At 34.7% G+C, this 23,544-nt stretch overlaps 1 protein-coding gene across 2 annotated transcripts in view; it reads right to left on the bottom strand.

Moving 5' to 3' along the window:
* LOC138706270 (fibroblast growth factor receptor 2) overlaps nt 1-23,544 on the bottom strand; it is a 526,650-nt gene that overhangs the window by 25,599 nt on the left and 477,507 nt on the right. The window contains exons 8-9 of one of the 2 annotated variants that reach the window (XM_069835373.1): nt 13,435-13,472; nt 9,853-10,022 (exon numbers count right to left, since the gene is read on the bottom strand). In XM_069835373.1, coding sequence (XP_069691474.1) covers nt 9,853-10,022; nt 13,435-13,472 — 208 coding nt within the window. Of the gene's footprint in view, nt 1-9,852; nt 10,050-13,434; nt 13,473-23,544 lie in introns of both variants that reach the window. The other variant, XM_069835366.1, reaches the window with a different exon arrangement.

Genomic DNA, 23,544 nt, shown 5'->3' with positions numbered 1-23,544 from the left:
GAAGTGAATAATGGGAATAAATCTGAGACATGGAAATTCCGTGTTAAATACCGTATATGCTATCTCTTAAATTACTAATTGCAGCATCTACTGCACAGTCTTGGATGTTTAAGTTTTCACTGATATTTGTATCAGTGCATGTATAGAAATTGCAATAGAATTTGGATCGTATACTATCTGATCACTGATTTTAATACCTCGGTGCTATGCGTCACAAACCTCGGGGCTATGCAACACAGACCTCATGGCTATGCACCATGGACCTTGGAACTATATGCTACAAGCCTCAGAACTACGCGTCACAGATCTCGGCTTGTCATTTAATTTATTCCTCAACAAATCCTCTCCAACATTGTCAAAAACATCCATTTATCGCAATCACAGATAATATTATCATGCTCCTTTTCCATTTCTATTAGTCTTCCATTTGCTCTTTTCGTCTTTCAGATGTTACCAGTACTGTTACTCTTATTACGACGAATCTACCGGGAAATTTTGCAACTCATAATACAGTATGAAGATAGAAGACTGCTAACCATCGAAGATACAGTATTTATGTTTTGGCGGGCATTTATTATGTAATTAAGAAACGTGTCTTCTTTAATGTTATAGGTTATGAATGAATTCTGTGTTTTAAAATAGGTGTATAATGGTGAATGGTGACGTAATATTGTTACTTAAATATGTATAATGGCGTCCTTGTATTGAACATTCAATAAATTAGGCTACCATATTTACTGTAGGATTATAGTTTTTCTCCAGACTATATTATATCTTATTGAAACTTTTTTATTTGGAACGTAACTAATTTTGTTTAACAAAATAGCAAGCGATCTACTTATTCTTCATACAAAAATAATTATAATAAAAGCGTAATACAAATTTAGCCATTAATTAGGACTCTATTATTCTTTTTCCTTTGATGTCAGTTTCTCATGTTGTTTTACTATGTTACAAGGAAACTCTCCGTGTATTGAAACATGACACCGTCTTAAAATAATCTATATATATATATATATATATATATATATATATATATATATATAATTTGAACTAGTAATAGAAATTACGGGAAAAAGGCTGAACGGATTTTAATAAATGACCCCTCATTTTGAAGCTTGAAACTCAAAGTTTTTTAGAAAAATAGTAGTTTTCATTGAAATGTCAATTTTTCAACATAATTTTCCTATTTTTCCAAAATCCATCTGTCGTCAGTTTTGAGAACTAGCTAATTGCATTTCAGAATAAAACAAAACACACACTACAGTAAACAATATTACACGAAGGCCATGATCTGCAAGAATGCTGACATATATTTAGAGCTCTAATTAAATTGGTTATTAAGAATTTAACTTACTAAAAATAATATACAGGTTCGATTCTGTGGTGTGTAATTTTCTGGGTACAGCTGTGTATTGGATATTAAAAACTACAAAACTTGAGGTGGTTTGATGACATTATTACCATTAGAAATGAAATATTATTGTAGTTAATGCCATGATGCGACTATTTTTCATTAATTATACATATTAATGTCATATTGATGATATGAAAGTGAAACGTTTTGAAGTTATGTAGGTAGCTGTAGAGAATAACTTAAATTCGATTTTGATTTCTATATTTTACTGAGTGGCAGCTATATAGTATAATAATAATATTATTAAAATCAAATATTTTTATAGCTATTAATCAAGTGGGGTTGGGTCTTTTTCATATATTTAATGGCGGTGTGGTGTAGATATTTATATGTGTGGTTCTCTTCAGTATTGGCTTGAAAGAGAGTATCTTTCATTATTATGGAAGCAAATAACTTTCAGAATGTCTGGTATTCTTCATTGAAAATAAATCTGAAAAATGTTTGTTTGGACGTCTAATGAACTTAGTTTGCAGCATTTGCTGCACAAGCCACTAGTTTGATATATTATACCCCTTTTTATGAGACTTAGTTCATGAAGGTCGCGGCTTCTTTGTTGTCCTGATCAACACGAGTTATTTGCTCTTCAGCAGCGTTGCCTAGTTGTAATGTTAAGAACCAGTCGCTGTTAGTTACGATAACTTACATATTACATACACCCAGATAAAATAATGTAGCCATGAAGAAGATGAGACGAATGAACTATGTCGCGTGAAGAGCATTATAGTGACAAAATATTGTTTTTAAATTTCCGTATTTTGAGTTTGCGCTAGTACGAGTTTCATAACGAGTAGAAAGCATTAACCAGTCCTAAAGTTAAAAAAAAATAATTAGTTCTTTATTGGAAAAAGGACAACTCTTGTATTTTATTTTAACAATAGCTGTCAATTTAGATAATATTGAGAAATAATCGTGTATAACATTATCTGAGTTTAGTTTTCTAGACACTAGGTAACGATGTTTCTATAGCACTAGCTCAGTTATATGCATTAATATATAAAAAGCTGAACTTACCTTATAAAATCCCATAACAAGTAATTTCTCGATTATAAAATTATTTTAGCATTGGAACTATAGAGTAAAAAGTATTTTAATCGTCTTTATCCTTTAAATATTTTCTTACAAGAATCTTTTGTAAGACATAAAATTATAAGACAAAAATAATATCATATACACCAACATAAAAAGCACATCAAACAAACAAAGCTTGTAAGTTAAGACACAATAAGTGACATACAAGCAACTGTTTCAACATTTACATAACACACTATATACAAAGTGGACCACGAATCAATACCCATTTCAATAACAGTAAGTTGGGGACATGAAAGTAGTCACTGAAAAGTCTTTTGAAGAAAATTATTTTGATCACATAGGTCTACTGAATGGGGAAATATGGTAAGTGTCCCAGATCGTCTTCAGTGAAGAAGAAAAACAATGAAAAACAAAGTGTAATGATATTGATTTATGGACCACATAGACAGCATGTTAATCTTCTGTACAGAAATACCGTTAAGAGTGTTAATTTTCTTAAACGTTATATACATATTAATTAATTAGTGTTTAATGTATCTTTGTTTCCCTTTACTCATTATACGAGTATATTTGAATACTGTATAATAAACATATTTAGGAAGAAATACGAGGGGCATTCGGAGAGCAATGGACCAACAGTCAAGAATTCCGAATAGGATTGCGCATGCCCAATCTGATGAATTTGAATTATTAAAAACCCATGTGTCACTTTGTCAGCTCTTGTAATTATTTGTCTCTGTGAAGTATTGGTTGAAAGTGAAAAATGTAATCGAGAATTCTACCAGACCCTAAAGTCTGTACTGTGATTCACGTCTTTTATGCAAAAATGATAACTTCCACAGAAATTTGTTGTCATCATTTCTAATGTTATGGTTAGGGCTAGGATTTTTATGAAATTGCATTTTTTTTCTAGTAAGCCAGAAACATAGCTGCTTTAGTATTTATGTGTTATGTGATAAACTGAGTGTTTTAGGGCATTTTTTTTTGCATTTTTTGCCTGTTTCAACTCATAAGAGCATCTTTTCTTTTATTCGGTAATTTTTTAGGTATTTTCATTTCATTTTGGCCATAAATTCCCATTATTAATGTAAAATAATGTCTATTTCCTTTTATATTTTCTTTACATATTTTGTCCATTAATACTCATTATTTTGTATAATATTTTAATCGTTTTTCTATACAAATATTGCCATTTTAACGTAGTACACCCCACGTAATGGATCAGTCCGACCACCCCTTCAATATAGACTCCTCTATACCTGCTATAATTCCAGATAAGAGTGGCCTTATTGTAGAGTACACGGAAAATAAAAGTAAAGTAAATCCATGGTGCTACAGACCATGAAGGACCAAGACCGACCAGCCGACTGCTGACTCACGTCCACATGCCGACGCAGAAGTGAACGATCATACGTGGAAACTACACGAGATAAAATAATTAATTAAAGTGTACTACTTAGAAAAAATTATGTAAAATTTAATTTAATTACTAGTCTAAATATTAAGTAGTACAAAACCTCTTTTCCTACTAGGGCAATTATTATGTAAGATCAATTTTTAGGGTCATTTTTAAGGGCATTTTTGAAAGATTTTTAGGTCATAAATGTAGTGTTTTAGGACATTTGTTTCATGATTTATAGGTCATCAAAATCCTAGCCCTAGTTATGGTAGTTATGGTACCAAAATTGTCTATGGAAATCACAAAAATTTGTGTATGCTTTCAGATTGGACACTCCATCAGTACTGCGGGACAGATAACGAAGATTTCCTGAGCTCAGTGGCGGATTTACAATCCTGCCGCCCATAGGAACCCAAAATTTTCCAGCACTTATTTTTGACATATATAAGTTCTGTCCAGTATGAGAGACATCCCAGAAAATTCAACGACAAATTTTCAGGAGAGTTTTTTCGCGCGTATAACTTTTGAACTATACGACATATTTCATTGAAGTAAATGGCATTCGATAGAGGGAAAGATCAATGTATCCAGCGTGACCTTGAGTCGCAGCGGTTGACATCGTCTAATGACACATGGGAGGGGGAAGTTGAGGCACGAATTGGCGGGTCGTGCGGCAACCGAGCAGTGTAATTCGAGAATGCGAAACGATGGAACGTTCGCAGTGGTGGCAAACGATTTGTAACGAGCCAGGATACTTCTTAATTGAGTAACAATAAATAGTCGACAAGTTAAATTGAAATAATTCGGGAGTGAATTTGAGTGAAGAGAGAAAATTCGCATGCAGAATAGATGGGAGCAGGCGTATACGTAACGGAAATCTTACACTGAACATCCCATTCCGAGAGAGGTATTCATGCATAACAATTGTGATTGCCTCCGTTAGTCTACTATGATTTCTTTTTTCCTAATTTTTACCCCTCTATTTTCAGTCTCGATAAACTCTGAACACTAGCATTGTATATTATATATATATATATATATATATATATATATATATATATATATATATATAGTAATTGAGACTTCATTGCTGCGGTTCTGCATATTATGATGCATTCAATTTTAAACCGGAAATAAAGACTTTCATTGATGATGACAAGGTTCGCAATGGACGCACACAATACAAGGAATCTCTTTGTTCCCGGACTACTCTTTGTCATTACTAACTCCCACTGTCTATACACTATTAAACAGCATAGATATAAAATAACAGGGTGTCGTGCTTTACAGCGGATAGCATACGATAGCGTCCGCTTGCATCCATTTTTCCGAAATCAACTTTCCTACCGATCACTTTTCCGAATGACTATTTTTCCGAATACATTTTTCCGAATGGTCATTTCTCCAAATGACCATTTATTTTACGCGTTTACTGTTTACCAAAATTAATAATCCAATACATTATTAGTATTTTCCCTAGTACCAGTAACCATACAAAATTATTAGTGTTCATTTCTTACTTACCTACATACTGGCTTTTAAGGAACCCGGAGGTTCATTGCCGATCTCACATAAGCCCGTCATCGGTCCCTATCCTGAACAAGATTAATCCAGTCTCTATCATCATACCTCACCTCCCTCAAATCCATTTTAATATTATCTTCCCATCTACGTCTCGGCCTCCCTAAAGGTCTTTTTCCTTCTGGCCTCCCAGCTAACACTCTATATGCATTTCTGGATTCGCCCATACGTGCTACATGCCCTGCCCATCTCAAACGTCTGGATTTTATGTTCCTAATTATGTCAGGTGAAGAATACAATGCGTGCAGTTCTGTGTTGTGTAACTTTCTCCATTATCCTGTAATTTAATCCCTCTTAGCCTCAAATATTTTCCTAAGCATCTTATTCTCAAACACCCTTAACCTATGTTCCTCTCTCAAAGTAAGAGTCCAAGTTTCACAAGAACAACCGGTAATATAACTGTTTTATAAATTCTAACTTTCAGATTTTTTGACAGCAGACTGAATGATAAAAGCTTCTCAACCGAATAATAACAGGCATTTCCCATATTTATTCTGTGTTTAATTTCCTCCCGAGTATCATTTATATTTGTTACTGTTGCTCCCAGGTATTTGAATTTTTCCACCTTTTCAAAGGATAAATTTCCATAATCATTATACAGTACATATTACAAAGGTAAAAATAGTCCTGGCGGAAAAATGTATATTGGGAACGTGTAAGACTGAGACAGAAGGAGTGTTCAGCAAGAGCCATAACAGACAGAAATGGTGAATAAATAGTCATTCTTAAAGGTGTTGATGTGCCGCCTCTCTCTCATGCTCCGAATAGAGAGGAAGCACAAGCAGAGTTGTGAAAAGTAACTTGAAACGAACGGCACAGAATCACCCAGAGCTTCGTCCAGGACAGATTTTAAGGAACGAATTACATCAAGTTCCTTCAAGTGCCTTCAAGCGGTGGATCGCAGTACAAAACAGAATCAGGGCAATAACACTGGAATACGAAACATACAAGGAAGAAAACCGCCGTCTTCAGTAGGCCTACTTAAGAAGAACTGGGTACAATTTTAGCTTCTGAAAAGGCATGAAATATAGGCCATGACTTGTAATACAGAGTGGACCGCTCGAATGTACCTAATTTCAATTGTATGTGACTGGTAAACGGTTGAAGATAGAAACCTACAGTAACGTTTACATGAAAGGAAAACTCAACAAGTATATGCACATCACCATATCTCTACGTGAGCTCCAGCTGTCACTGTGACGATATCGAGGCGATGAACGACTTCTTGCATGTCTTCTGGAACGCTCTCAATAGCCTCTATGATGCGCTCCCGAGGATCTTTGACTGGGGTGGCGTACACTTTATCTTTGACGTAGCCCCAGAGAAAGAGATCGAGCAGTGTTAAATCCGGAGATCTCGGGGGCCAAGCGATCGATCCTCCCGTACCAATCCAACGGCTAGGGATCACGCCTAAAGAAAATCTTGGACATAAAATCAGGATCAGCGCCGAGACGATCTAGCATAGTATTGGTGAATTTCACTCGGCTCCAGACGTTGCATTAACTGCACTTTGTATGCGTACAGTTTGAGACGTTCGTGGACAATTCGTTGCAATGTTGATTTTGGTACTTGAAGTTCCTGCGAAGCTCTTCTTAATGACTTTCGCGGGCTTCGCTCATACGCGGCTTGAACATTTGCAACCATTTCTTCGGATGTTCTACGACCACCACCATGCTTCTTCAACACTGATCTTGTAGCTAAAACTGTATCGTCCCACTTCTTAATGCTTTTAGCAGTTGGAGCAACATGGTCAAACACTCGCCGATACTCCCTTTGAACTCTAACAATTTATTTAAACTCCGCATAGCGCAACACAGTTTGCGCTTTCATCTGCGGTGTCGCCATTTTGACAATCGATACAATCTACGAAAAGAAACCGTGTCTGCGCACCATCTACCAACAGGATTCGAAATTTGTTGAGTTTTCCTTTCATATAAACGTTACCGTAAGATTCTATCTTCAACCGTTCATCAGTCACATACAACTGAAATTAGGTACATTCGAGCGATCCATCCTGTATTGTACATTCATTTTTAAGTGTAAAATCACAATAATTTTAATGTGCTCTTAACTTTACTAATTTATTTCATTTAATATTCTTGATTTCGGAAAACAGGTCCTATGAATAATGGTCATTCGGAAATGAGGAATTCGGAAAAATGTTCATTCGGAAAAAAAAAAAAAAAAAAAACAGACAAACAACATTCGGAAAAATTTACATTCGGAAAGTTGGTTTCGAAAGAATGATCTGAAACCGATAGCGTCCTGCTAGAATTCAACAGAAAAACTGTAGTGCTAATGTGTGAGTCCCTGATGCCTAATTGTAAGTGCATGATTTGGAAATAAAGCACAAGTAATATTCGACGCATAGCTCTCAAATTTTGACAACAATTTGGCAACGAATTTCTTTGATGACATTGGTAAGGTTTAGCAACAAATGTCTTAATTATTGTCATTGTGATAGCATACAGAAATATTGGCCGGGCCTTAGATAAAATATGCTTTTTAGTGTACTTTTTCTGTCTGTTCAATGGTCAGTTGGTCCTTACTCTCTCAACGACACTTGTATATGAAGTGTTTCCAAATATAAACCGAAGTGGATAACTCTTTTGATAATGTCTTATCTCAACAATTGAACCTCATGTAAATGTGAGAATAATTTCATGGTAACACACGATAGTTACTTTGTGCGAGATCGTGCGTATTTGCTTGGTTTCCGCACAAAACCAATCCGCGTAAAGTCTAAAATTCCACATTCAGTATTCCCAACCTAACACACATAACAATTTCCCTCTTCTTACCGCTTAAGTGACATATTGATTTTACTGCTTTAGGCTTTTAACATATTATTTTAGAGACGTTCAATGTAGTAATAATTATAAATTGGAAACTTACCACTGCAATTTCACCTAAATTGCACTGTTAATTATTGTTTTTAAATATTTGCAAAAATTAAGTAAACTCTACAACTCTACTAAAGTTACTGCATTCGTGATGCAAGTAACATTAAGGAAGCCGTAAAAAAATCAACAAGATTCCAGACTCATCATAGACTGGGGGAAAAAAAAGACAGACTTATATCACGGCCTGCTGGAGTATAGTAAACACAGAAAACATTTTAAAGCAACAATGTTGAAGATAGATATTTTTGTTTTGCAAATTTGCCGTCATTGAACAGAAACCAAGATGGAGATTTCATTGCAACTAATTAGAAATTCCTCTTTCAGGTATGTAATAAACGATCTTCGCACAAAATAATGTACGATACACGAGCGGTATGTTTTCTTTCAATTCTCGGAAATTAAAAAAGCTCAACTACGTTTCGCTTTTTCAAACTTTTCCTCGAACATGAAAACTTCAACATACCGCTCTTGTAACGCATATTACTATTATGCGAAGATCGTTTATTACATACCTGAAAGAGGAATTTTTTAATTAGTTGCAATGAAATCTCCATCTTGGTTTCTGTTCAATGACGGCAAATTTGCAAAACAAAAATGTTTATCTTCAACAGTGTTGCTTTAAAATGTTTTCTGTGTTTACTATACTCCAGCAGGCCGTGATATACTGTACGTCTGTGTTTTTTTTCCCCCCAGTCTATGATGAGTCTGGAATCTTGTTGATTTTTTCACGGCTTCCTTAATGTTACTTGCATCACGAATGCAGTAACTTTAGTGGAGTTGTAGAGTTTACTTAATTTTTGCAAATATTAAAAACAATAATTAACAGTGCAATTTAGGTGAAATTGCAGTGGTAAATTTCCAATTTATAATTATTACAATATTGAACGTCTCTAAAAATAATATGTTAGAAGCCTAAAGCAGTAAAATCAATATGTCACTTAAGCGGTAAGAAGAGGGAAATTGTTGTGTGTGTTACGTTGGGAATACTGAATGTGGAATTTTAGACTTTCCGCGGATTGGTTTTGTGCGGAAACCAAGCAAATACGCACGATCTAGCACAGAATAATGTGCGATACACGAGCGGTATGTTTTCTTTCAATTCTCGGAAATTAAAAAGCTCAACTACGTTTCGCTTTTTCAAACTTTTCCTCGAACATGAAAACTTCAACATACCGCTCTTGTAACGCATATTACTATTGTATACATAATAATAATAATAATAATAATAATAATAATAATAATAATAATAATAATAAAAATAAAAATAAAAATAATAATACCGGCAATAATAATAATAATAATAATAATAATAATAATAATAATAATAATAATAATAATAATAATAAACATTACAATGTCCAACTACATATTCTGAAACATTTTAAAACTCAAACTCACAATACAATATTTGTACATTTCCATAACATGAAACATAGAGTAATTTCATTCACATAATATTATGAAAACATTGAGACATGTAGAGACAAACACAAATTGCAATGCGTTAAGATGTGACCAACCTGTCGATGCTAACGGCTTTGTATACTCCACGCCAGCTGTGTATTGGCTGAAGTCTTCCTTCCCCCAACTTGCGTCGAATCCAACCTCCACATCGTTGCCAGACCATTGCCATAGCAAGGATACTTACCACCACGAATGACAGAACTGGCAACACTGTGACTAACACCCACTGCAATGAGGCATTACCAACAACCTCCTGAAATTTATTACCTCATTACAACAAAATAAATACAACTATAATAAATAAATGTTTGTAATCCATGTTGAATCTTTCGTACACTACTTTTAACACTTGAATATAAATAATTGATTAAATGCCGATCTTACTCGTGAAATATACAGACACACTAAAACACACCCTAATCAAATACTCAACACACAGATCAATTTCAGAACACACACACTGTTTGACACAACTCTTCATCACACGAACTCACCCACACAACAGGCAGCGAAGTTGAGATGACGCCGAGACACAGAAGGCTCTGAGGATGGTGTCAAGTAGCACCGAAACAGCTGTAAGCCGCACATGCTTACATAATTAACACGAGTAAGATCGCCATTTAATCAATTATTTAAATTTTTGTATATATTTTTTAATTCCTTAATTTGTTAATGTTACTTAAGTGGTTTTAAATAAGCAAAATTTATATATTACAGTATTAAAACAAATTAAATATTTAACATAACATATAGACTAATATGAATTTTTAGTTTCCAAAGGATAGTGTTGATGGTTATAGAGTATGATAAATCCGGAAATAATACTCAATAAATTATAAATGAGACGACTAGTGTAATATAAGTAAACTTAAAAATAAATAACACAACCAACAATTCAACTATATGAAGTTTTTCATAATTTCACGATATATTTTGTCACTGTTGAATTTAGCGAAATAAAAGTGAATTAGGTAAGATACCTTGTTCCTTATTGCTTTTCTTTGAATGCTTTTTTTTCTTAAGACTGTAGAGAATAAAACAAAATATCGATCACTTCTATCCACAAGATAAGTATAGCTACTATAAGTTATAGAATTATATCCCACTATAGTAAATATGAATGTTGCTCAGATGGTGACATTATAATAATAATAATAATAATAATAATAATAATAATAATAATAATAATAATAATAATAATAATAATAATATGCAGCAGCTAAGCAGAAAGATTTAGGAATGTTTTTATTTATTTTAGTATGTTATTTTATGACGCTTTATCAACATCTTAGGTTATTTAGCTTCTGAATGAGAAGAAGGTGATAATGCCAGTGAAATGAGTCCGAGGTCCAACACCGAAAGTTACCCAGAATTTGCTCATATTGGGTTGAGGGGAAACCCCGGAAAAAAAAACCAACCAGGTAAATTTCCCCTACCGGGAATCGAACCCGGGCCACCTGGTTTCGCGGCTAAACGCGCTAACCGTTACTCCACAGGTGTGGAGTTTTTAGGAATGTTGATTTACTTTCATTTTGGTATTTTGTTTACTTCCCTAGTAAATAAATTATTATAAAGGGAAAATATTGTGAAGTGACAAAAAATATATATTTGGAGATTTTCAAGAATATTCACGAGTTCTGCGTTTCTGATAACGAATAAATACGTTTGGCGTGCTCCTTGTCTACCCGTCTATAACGATTTCTTTTTAACTGCTGGACCAGTCTTGTCCATGTTCAATATCTGTAAGTAAATTTACTGCGCAATTATGCACATGAAATGTAATTTGTAGTAAGTATAATCGACATTAATTTCTAATAAGGAACACATAATGCTAATTTGATCAGAAAGAGTAAAAGGAATTGGCTGGATCACTGGTTGAGAAGAAACTGCCTTCTGAAGGATGTGCTGGAAGGAATGTGAACGGAAGAAGAGTTCGGGACAGAAGAAGATATCAGATGATATATGACTTGAGGCTTTCCCGGCGTTTGATGTAGAATAACTCTTCTCGGGTTCTCAGCCACCTGGCTGATCATATGTGGAGACTAAGAGGAAGGCAGAAAATAGAAAATACTGCAGAATGCTGGGTTTGCAGTGAAAGACTTGCCCTGGGCAGAACACTATGAATGAATGCATGTTAATTTATTTAGAATCAAAGCAGAAAGTTTTCTTAGTGAATTTTTAATTGGACTGCCTGATATGTGGCCATTAGATGCTGGTGGTAGTGCTATGTACCGTGGGATTTCCCCCTGATGCTCATGGTATCTCGTGGGTCCGAGAGGGTTGAGGGAACGCGGTGATGTCTACGTGGAGCGGTGAAGAGATTCGGCAAGCTGCAAGGGAGTTCGGAGGATGCCGCAGTGGAATCTGTATCACGGGGGGAGCCTTACGGCATGCACGTCATTCCATATGTGTAGTATAATGTACAGTCCGCGTCACCGTTTTTGGCGTGTGAAATAAGTAATAGGAACCTTAAGTCAGTCTGACAACTGTGTCTGGAAAATGGCTGTTGCACTAGCAACATGCTCAGAAACTGAGCACTATATATCTAGGACACACGCCAAAAACACTGGCGCCAGATGTACCCACCAAATGCGAGGTCATTCCTCTCCTCTCAAGAGAGAGAACTAGAACAGAAGAGAGAGATTCGCAGGAAGTCTAAAGAAATCAATAATAAAGAATTCCGTAAGTTCCAAATGTCACTGTCACTAAAAACAATTGTGGAAAATCTTCCGTGAGAATCTGTATATGAAACCCTATAAATTGCAGCTTGTGCATATTTTAAAAAATATGACGAAGGCATACGCTCAATTTTTCTGTCAATCTAAAGAGGCAGAGGAAGAATACGACTTTGTAAACCATTTCATTGTTAACCACAAAATTACATTTGACATGGAAAAGCCACTGGCAAAATTGTCACATTTTGATTACAGAGAAACCTTCATAAACCATTAAATATGAACGTATTTCCCCGAAGGTGATATTTTTTCTGCACATTATCACACTGAATACTTCACGGATTTTTATTCTTCGCCTAAAACAGTGTCACTGAACAGTCATATCTGTATATCAGTGATGCTTCAAGTGCAGGAAGATATTAGTGACTTCTTTTTTTTTTTTGCAGTAGAATGGAGCCCTGCTCAATTTCCATAAGGGCTTATGTGCATATCTGAACACTGACATGCTTCAATAGCTGATGGGATGTGCTGAAGAAAGTAGCCATCAAGATCACCGGATTTGACTCCGTATGATCTCTTCCTGTGGGCTACAAAAGAATTGTGTGTATGTGCCTTTACCACATGACATAAAGGAATTCAAGCAGCTGCTACCATGGTCATATATGAAATTCCGGGAAAGTATGACGAAAGTTGAATTATCATGTGGGCATATATCGAGACACACATGGTTCCCACATGAATATAAAACTTCGAGAATTATTTTTTTTAAATGATGCGTATAGGACAGTGACATCAATTTGTAGTCTTTATGCAATGAATTATTATGAAAATATTACTACACTTCTTCTACACAACACATATCACAATGACCATTAGATTCTAAAATTGTATTTAAAAGTAACGATTGTATTATCTGTTTAAAAGTGACAAAAATTAAAATTTGATAAACATTGAAGTACGTACCGAAGTTTGATTTGTTTCCTTTGATGTAGACACAGGTACTGAAATAAAGACAAATATGGACTTTAGTAAATACATATTTTACAGTAACTGAAGTTACATAAAATGTGTTTGGAAACATTCTTGATAGCATATTTTGCATAAGTGTCATTCGGAGGTAAGGCCAGTGTACACGAAAACACTTATTCGTTCCAGTGGGGGGTCGTAATAAAATATTACGCGTGTTCACAATTTTGTGTTCCAAAACCGGAGAGAATTTAAAATCATACGTTTAATATGAAATGTCATGATTCCAATGTTTCACTATCGAAAAAATCGTGTATAAGTTCCAAATATAATTAATAATAATAATAATAATAATAATAATAATAATAATAATAATAATAATAATAATGAAACCCAATCTTTTTATTTCCAATTTTTCCTAGTAAGTCAGTTTACCCAGTTATTTATGTTCAAAATTACTTGAACAGGTTCATTGTTTATGTTTGTTAAAAATTAATACATAGGCTATCACAATACCGTTATTTAAAAAAGTGTGTGTTGTGTAATATATTTTAGTTCACAACCACTGATACACTATAGCCTATACCACTACTGTAATCCAATTCTCATAGATTGATTACTATAAATACATGCCAGTAAATATTATTCTTAAATATTATACACCACCATACAGACACTTAAATTCATACTACTATCACAGTCTGCCAGCATGTGTTTGAAAGCTACACTATGCTGTTATGCTAACACTAAACTATAGTAATTCACAAACTAAACTCTCATAGCAGCACTGTACACAGACCCACACAAAATAAACGTTCCAACAGTGATAAATGCTGACACCTACAGGTTAAAATACAGACTATTAAATTCCCTGCCTCGAAATATAGCAAGTTAAAGATAGGCATCGATGCACCTGACATCTGTAGAGTAGATTCACTGTTCACTTAACGCTTTGTGCTCTTGACGAGTCATAAGCAGCCAGCTAAAGACAATTTTGTCCCGCGCATGCGTGTAATTCCTGTAACCTCCTTGCAAAGAGCACGGCATAAAGGTGAACGCACGTTGCCAAGTTTAAATAAGTTCATGCAAGATGCGGAAAGTTTAAAATACTCGATTCTGATATTATACATTCCCGCTACGTCAATACGGTATTAAATAATAAAACTAGTCGTGCTTCAATGGAAACAGGTGTTCACATGTTCTTGTTGACGCACCGCCACTGATTGTTTCGGTTATTCCCAAACTGTGTGTTCTTCGCTCTTCCTCGGGATAGTTCATATAGAATGTACCAGTAACGTCGTCCACATTATTCGAATAGGCAACCCAAACCACTCTATTAGGGATGGGTAAAGATGTTGGTTTAAAAAAATTAATAATTAATACATTGAATAAGGCTTGCACGCTTAGTCACTTCGTACAGAGAGACGTCAATTAATATTAGAACATTATTATGACGAAATATTATAGTAAGTATAAAAGAGAAAAATCTTATTTCAATAACATTTTCATCACAACATGGCACGTGAGCCATGCGAGTAGACTTAAACTACAGTATAATTTGAAATGGAGTCCCGCGCCGTGGCGTCGCGGTCTAAGGCATCCTGTCTAGGACTCGCGTTACGGAATGCGCGCTGGTTCGAGTCCTCATGGGGGAAGAAATTTTCTCATGAAATTTCGGCCAGTGTATGGGACCGGTGCCCACCCAGCATCGTGATGCACTTGGGGAGCTACGATAGGTAGCGAAATCCGGTTGCGAATACCAGCTATAACGGCTGGGGGGATCATCGTGCTAACCACACGATACCTCCATTCTGATTGGATGATCGTCCACCTCTGCTTCGGCATGTGGGTGTGGGACCAGCAGCCGGCTGGTCGGTCCAGGCCCTTCACGGGCTGTAGCGCCACGGATTATTATAATTTGAAATGGAAGGCGTTTCTGGGACACGCTGTATATACACATTAGTCTTTCATTCACTTGTATTATTTTCTCCAATCGCTACAGACAAGACAAGACAAGACTAGTTTAGTAATTTTTAATATAATTATCGACCTAATCGCGGTCGGGTTTGTAGTGTGTCACCGTCCTGATCGCGATCAGGAGCTAAATCCTGTTCCCTAATCTAGATAATCGCGCTGAGGCACGACCCAGTGGACGAAAGTAACATTTTAGTAATCTTTGGTTTCGAATCACCTTGATTTATATTATTTAGGAAGTCGTGATAGCTTCTGTTGTGAAATTTTGTTACCCCTTCCATTGTATATATGAAATAGAAACGAAAATGAATGGCTACAAAATGAACTTGGCTACTATTAGATGTAGTGAGGAAATTTAATGCAGATGTGAGAAAAGTAAAAAAGAAATATATTAACAAATGACAGACGAATTATTCATATTTCATATACATAGAGAGCAATAAAAGGCTGCTGAAAGACGTTTCATTTCAATAAATAATGGATTAGAAACTGGAACTGGTTTCTTTTTCAGATTTTCAATTTCAGTCTCCATTAAACGCTATCGTTGAGGTTAGGGTTGATTTTTAAAATATGTTTTATTACAAAATAATATAAACCTTTGGCATGATATAAATTTTATAGGTTATAAAATCTCTTTTCAAAATAATATAAATAGTAATGATGTAAATTTTATAGGTTATAAAATCTCTTTTCAAAATAATATAAATAGTAATGCTATAAATTGTATCAGTTTACATTGTAAAGCATATAACAATTTTAACAAATAAATTCCCATATCAAGCTGCAAGAAACAGCAACAAAAAAGAAAAACAACAATGAACAAACATCAAAAGAAAGTATGAACTTTACGTGTTGTCCAGGAGGGAAACAAACATTTATGTATGTACATATAGAAAATTGTTTCCTCTATGGTAATTCAGCTGTTGACCAGACGGGACCAAGCGTGCGTGACCTAGTGTATCACCACAGTCTACTATATACAGTCACGAAGCTTGAGTTTTGAAGGTGTTAGAAACAATAGACTGTGACGGTACTATTTTGCATTGCCTGAAATGAGGCGATATTAGCGATCCTAGTGGTGAGCAACTACCTAATGTTTGCACATTTACTACGTATTGAGCTTCGCGGCTGTATATACTAGACTGTAGTATCACCACATTTTCGGTAATCGCGATCGGAGCTAATCGCGATAATGCTAATCGCGATTAGCGACTGTAATCTGTCACCAGTGTCCTGAACAAGGAAGTTTAGATCTGTAAAAGCTTTTACTTAACACCTGTTCTAGTTATATGGTTTCTTGGAATTCATTCTGTAAACATAGTGAAAAGATGAGTGGGAAGAGGTGTACGAGTACAAAGACTCAGACCGCAAAGCAACAGCTGATGAGAACCACTTTTCGCCACCTCTGTCTCATGAGTTTGATCCTGTTCCGAAGGAGAATTTCTGGGTCTGCCTAAACTAAACAATGTTGTAGTGCGTTCCTTCCTATACTTCGAATTTGCCTACTTCGTTGCAACTGAAAAAATTCGAGGTTAAGGCCCGTAACACACTTGCAGAGTTTTCGCCAGAGAGAAATGTGTTGCGAGAAAATTAAAAAATTGATAACATGGATTCAAATGGACGTCCATACACTGGAAGAGATTCTCGCTCAAGGCGAAAACCTCGCGCGAGTTTCTCTCTGGAATCGGTAGCTCAGCGAATTTTCTTGACACATTTATCAAAGATGTTTGACATTTATACTCTTTATGACGATTGAATGTAGAAAAAGATATCACAGGTGGCGATGAATTGTATTGTTTTTATTTGAAAATAGGAAAGATGGCTGATAATTGCAGTCAGAAACTTATCGAACTTATACGATGTTACCCGTAGGCCTATTTATATGATACACGGGATGAAAGCTATAAAAACACGAAACTTAAAGAAGAACTCTGGAGACAAATATCAGATTATCTGAAAATAAATAGGGCTATATTGTATTTTGATGAGATTTAATAGTATTGATTAAACATTTGAAATAATGTATCTACATGTCTTAACAGTTTACATAATTTTAATCACAACATAGCAAAGAATCCTCTATCATATCATGAATGGCAAAAAAAACTGTGATCCATTCAACCTGAAATAACGCCTAAACGTATCATCATTCAAATCGAAACCAGTGTCTAAAATTCGCCCTTATTTTCGTAAGATACAATGTGATTTTCAGATATTTCTGGCTTTAATTTTAGGGCTTCTTTTTCTTTTCATTAACAAAATATGTTCATGTAACTCCATTTCCTCATCATCTGAATACTCAGATTCAACATAGCGTTCGTACGTAATTTGTAAAATACGACAATATACTTACAGGTTATATATTTAAGTAAGACAATATACGTAAATACATAACCTATAATATTTCCCCAACGAGTCATTACTATAATCAGAAAAAATGCTTTTTGCATGAAGGCAGTGCATAGATGATCATAGCGAGGTGTGATCTGTGATAGCGAGAACTCGCCAAGTGTGTGGAGGAAGGCTCTTCGCCTCTTTCTCGCAACACATTTCTCGCTGGCGAAAACTCTGCAAGTGTGTTACAGGCCTAAAGAAAGACAACGAGCTCTCTATTTAACCATAAAGGTGAATGAGATAGTTTGAGGAGGCTCTGTTAAATTCCTACCTAAAACGTCCCTCACAAGTTCAAGCTGTATTCCATATCATCCGATCACATCGAGAGATGGTAGGAGGGCTCGGCTTCTCGAGGACTGATGCATTGTGCTCTCTTTATATAAAGTGTCTCAGGAGGAATGTAAAATATTGTCGGACCATCGGATCTGTGCCCCTTCAGCGCTGTCGTCGTTCTTGGTAAAGTTAACGCCTGTACTCACTCCATTCCAGCCGCTTTCCTCCCACCACGTCAAACAGCAGGCCACGAACCTTGCCAAATAGGGATGTTGCCAAACTTCCATCAATGGTGTCATAAATAACTGGTCCTGTATGCTACAATATCATTTCTTTCAATCAAATTACATCTTGCATTTCTACATTTTAAAACCTAAATTCCATGTCTCGAATCACTTTCCGTAGTATGAAAATCTGGCTTTCAGGTAGTAGCTCCCTGTAAAGCAGGTTTCAATAATTTCAAGGAAAAATTGTTCCGGGGCCGGGTATCGATCGGTAGTTCGTTACTAGAGGTACGTTAACAGAAAGCCACAATTTAAGTCACACAACATTTGTGTGCACTCATAGTTGAGTTCTGGCGTCTTGTCAGCTCATTTGAGTCGTGTGGATATATAGGAAAAATTGTGACGGTGTCGGGTATAGTTCCTGGGGTAGCTCAGTCGGTAGAGCGTTCGCGCGCTAAGCGAAGGGTCCCAGGATCGATACCCGGCCCCGGAACAATTTTTCCTTGAAATTATTCACTTTCCGTAGTGTTTCCCTCCAACCTTTGAAATTATTGCTTCTCTCGCAAACTTCAGTAATTTCTTCAATGTCGGAACTTTTTTCTGTACGGTATAAAATTCTTGTATCTTTCGTCTTAAAATACATCGGTTCATATCATCTACAAGAATTAAAGGTTCCCTTGGTCTGATCTCCCCTGGTGATTCTAGCTTTTCATTTCCTGCACAGACCCTCTCTCTCCCGATTTTCTTTATTAGGCGCTCTAACCTGCTTATATAAATTACATAAAAATGTTGTACTATTAGTATTTGTTAAGTAATTTTAATACGTAATCAATTGAAATAAAATAAGCGTCAACTGTGATCGCACCTGCTCTTTTCGTTGCCTGATTTATAGGGAACAGATATTGACCTATTTGTTTCTCTTCACCGCAAAATGTTATTACGTACTTGCTTAATAATATTTTTTTCGCCACTCCGAGCTACAGTGTTCATGTTGAGTTGACAACACTGGACTACAAGTGCAAATACGAGTAAACTGTCCCGCAAGAAGGCTCAAAATTGAGAGTAGTGGGGGACAGAAAGAGAGAGAGAGATAGAAAAAAGAGAGATAGGAATGCAGGGAGAGAAATGAATTACCGAGGCTGAGAAGGAATTAGGGTTCAGTTCGCATATCTTACGGGGGCACAGATCCGATGGTCCGACAATACTTCAGGATAATGTACTGTAGTTTGGGCTTATCTACATCGATTTATAGCAAGTAGTGCAGTACCTCTGTTCATAAAGCAAAGTATTTTTATATCTACCAATAATTCTGTAGTGCTCGGGAAAAGTGGCACAAGTCAACAATGTTAATTTTACGGGAGAAGGAAAAAAAAACTGCCTTCACACTGATTTATGTCGATTTGATTTTATTCTGTATGAATTATTGTAATGGGAGAAATACTTATGTCTCTTTTCCCAAGCGAGCAGATGTTCCGTAAGTTGTCAATAAATTAATAAAAAATGTTTGTGGAAACTGATTTATGCCACTTTTCCAAGCATTGCAGAATTTATAGTTATTTTGAGGTACAAATTGTGTATTAAGGGGAGTGGATGGTATTTTTTTTAACTTTCTTTTTTATTTGGTGTAAAATATTAATTTTTTGTATGTAGAGAGCTCATAGCTGTGGAAACTCAACCAAATAAAAATATTTTGAAAAAAAAACAATCATTTGGGAGCCCAAATTAAAAAAAAATATATCCAATGCAGGATTGTACTAAAGCCGATATATCTAAACCATTTTTAAAGATAGATTCAAACAGTCTTTTGCAATGTATTTGCAAAAGCATGTTCTACAAACTGTCTGTAATAGAATTTTGATATTAGTCCCTACGTTTGTAAAATAAACAATTGAAATTTAATAACAATTTCTTATTTCCTTTCCTGCAAAGAAACGGACGTATTTTTAAAATGAAATCAATTAACAAAATTCTGTTACAGAGAAAAGTTTCCTAATAGTCTAAAAAAAATGTGTATTCTAAATTTCATGCATGTATCTTTAATAGTTCAGAAATTATATCCATTTTTGTGTGGCAATGTAGCAAAAAAAATTAAGTTACTGGAAACCGATAAAAGCGGGCGTGTGATTTAAAAATCCATAGCGCAGAAAGTTTAAAAATGACGTCTCAGCATCCGATAAGGGCACAAATACCCACAAAATGTTATGCAATGCATTCCACACATATCAAAGAGTATTTAAAAAAAATTGTTTTTGAAAATTTAATTTGCCGGAAACAACAATAAAAGTGGGCGAGTGATTTAAAAATCCATAACGCAGAAAGTTTAAAAATGGCGACTCAACATCCGATAAGGGCACAAATACCCACAAAATGTTATGCTATGCATTCCACAGATATTACAGAGTATTTTAAAGATTTTTTTTTTAATTTACTCATTTTTCACCAAAAAATACCATCCTCTCCCCTTAATACATTTTATAAATTTTCCACTATTAGACAGTATTTTATTACAGTCCCTACATACTGTACAAGATCAGAAAGTGAGATAATGATCCACGTAAATGTCGAGACGAAGTTTCATATCTTCATCTAGTGGAATGCTTATGAAATGAATTTTAAAGCGCACTTTGATAGATAACAAATATATTTATAGAAAGGAATCTCAATGGTTCCTTTGATAAAGTTGTTTTCAGAAAGTACAGAAGAAAATCAAAGTTCAGCTGTCTCCCAGATGGCTCATTGAATGAGGATATATTCATTAGCGACAGGATATCTAAAAGAAGAGCTGGAATTCTCTGTATTGAAGAACCCACGACAGGGAAAAATGAAGAAGTGATTTTATGTATCGAGTTTAGTATGAGATTTTTCTGAAGAAGAAAAGAAATTATGTACTGCAATGATTTTAATTTAAGATTTTATAAAGTTATCTTAAAATCTGAAACACTTCCAGTCGAAATGTCGTAAGGGAACAATATTAAGTCCATGTTTGGTGACGAAATTTAATGCCAGATGCTGAATGCGCCCAGGAATTTATTCATCGACCCGTTCTGTATTTGCGAACACCACAGGAAACCAGTGTCGGTAGAACAATGTGATTCAATAAAGTTCTGGTAAATGAATCGTTTTACTAATTAGACTGGATTAATGATTAAAGCGAATTGCCTGTGAGTGGAGACTATCAACTGTTCCTAACAACTGTTCTCGTGAGTTATGCTACAATGTACAACACTATAATGGTGCTTAAAACTTTTGGAGTTATATCAATCAACAAAATACGTCAGTAAAAACAATTACCACACATATTAAAAATCGAAGTTAAAATTATGTGTATAATGAGTCTGCAGTTCTTTGGAGCCAACGAACAGTTTTTGTATCAACAATAGTACTAAACATATCATTCCTTACAGCATCTTCCCATTATCTAAAATTGTAACTGTTCATCTATACTAAAAATAAATCTGTAGCCGAAATTTTTCTGGTAATTTTCGATTTTCCAAAAATAATTGGTCCTAACATATATAATTAACCATCCTAAAACCGAAAATCGCTTTTTTGAAATTTTTGTTTGTATGTCTGTCTGTCTGTATGTTTGTTACCTTTTCACGCGATAATGGCTGAACGGATTTCGATGAAAATTGGAATATAAATTAAGTTCGTTGTAACTTAGATTTTAGGCTATATGTCATTCAAAATACATTATTTAAAAAGGGGGTTATAAGGGGGCCTGAATTAAATAAATCAAAATATCTCGCTTATTATTGATTTTTGTGAAAAATGCTGCATAACAAAAGTTTCTTTAAAAGTAATTTTCGATAAGTTTTATTCCTTGAAAAATTTTTATAGGACTGATATTTAATGAGATAAATGAGTTTTAAAATTAAAATAACTGCCATCTAAGGCCGTGTAATGAATTAAAAAACAAATGACTTCGTCTATAAGGGGCCTTGGACAGCAACAATCGAAAGCTATGAAAGATAGCCTACAGAGAATGTTTCTGTGTTTGTATGAACTAATATCGGAAGCTAAATTAACCGATTTGTATAATTAATTATTATTTCACCATTGGAAAGTGTAGTTTCTCTATATGGACATAATGCTATAATGTTATTACAGTAACTTCTGATATAATATAATATAATATAATATAATATAATATAATATAATATAATATAATATAATATAATATAATATACGTAATTTAAGTTATTTGAAGGGTTCAGGACCATAGTGGGCCAAGCGCCATTACTGAATACGTAAAAAACATGGGTTAAAATTAAGTTATTACCATAATTCAATGGAAACCTATAACAAGTAAAATAAAATATACACATTAAATCTAAATGATGTCAATCTTCATTAAACTATGGTTGCATGTAATAAAAATTAAGAAACATGTTAAAGGAATTGTCATTGCACCAAATGAGTGTCTCTGGACCAAAATGATCGCATTTTAATTATTTGGTTGCAATTTAAGTTAAGTAACATATTAAACGATTTATCCTTCTATCAAACACGAATATTCCCAGGATCAAATGTCCTATTTTAATTATGTAATTACTTTATATTTATTTCTAACGGGTGCAGCGGAGCGCACGGGTACGGCTAGTAAGAGAATAAAGTTAGAAAAATAATCAACGTTTTTCATTTCTCGTCCATCGTAAAGAAAAACCTCAAGAAGAAAAAAAACAGAGTGGCGACCAAGGAACAAACCCACGCGAAGATGAATTGGCTGGGGATACGCAACAATAGATCATTCCGAAATTTTGAAATAAAAAAAAGAGATATTTGCACAGATCTGTTGTTGGCTGGATAATTTAACTCAGAAAAAAATCAAGAATGCTATATAATTATGTACTCTACTACAATTTATAAGCAAAATTCGTTTATTGAATAAAATGTATTTATTTATTTTGCTTTACAATATTAACTCAACTGCTGGTCTGTTATTAAAAATCAGTTAGTCTTTTTTATTATTATTTGTGTTATTTTTTGTAACAGTATGAATGTTACAACACTTCTTGCATAAAATATTGGAACAACTGGATAATGCGCACTGTAGACAAACGTCAGTAGTCGACGTTGTTCGCTGGCCACCAGCCACAGGACCGTGCCGAGCCGTATCAAACAAAAGACAATCGAAATGGTGGAAGTAAAATTCGTGACTATATTCTTAAATAATTCACTCCATTAATCAAGTGCAAGGTTTATATAGTACAACGGCGGTGTTTTGAATGCACCAAATGAA

Source organism: Periplaneta americana, chromosome 1, assembly GCF_040183065.1.
Source record: "Periplaneta americana isolate PAMFEO1 chromosome 1, P.americana_PAMFEO1_priV1, whole genome shotgun sequence".
Lineage (NCBI taxonomy): Eukaryota > Metazoa > Arthropoda > Insecta > Blattodea > Blattidae > Periplaneta > Periplaneta americana.
The sequence above is the reverse complement of the archived record's forward strand: the minus strand, read 5'-3'. Positions and strand labels throughout refer to the sequence as shown.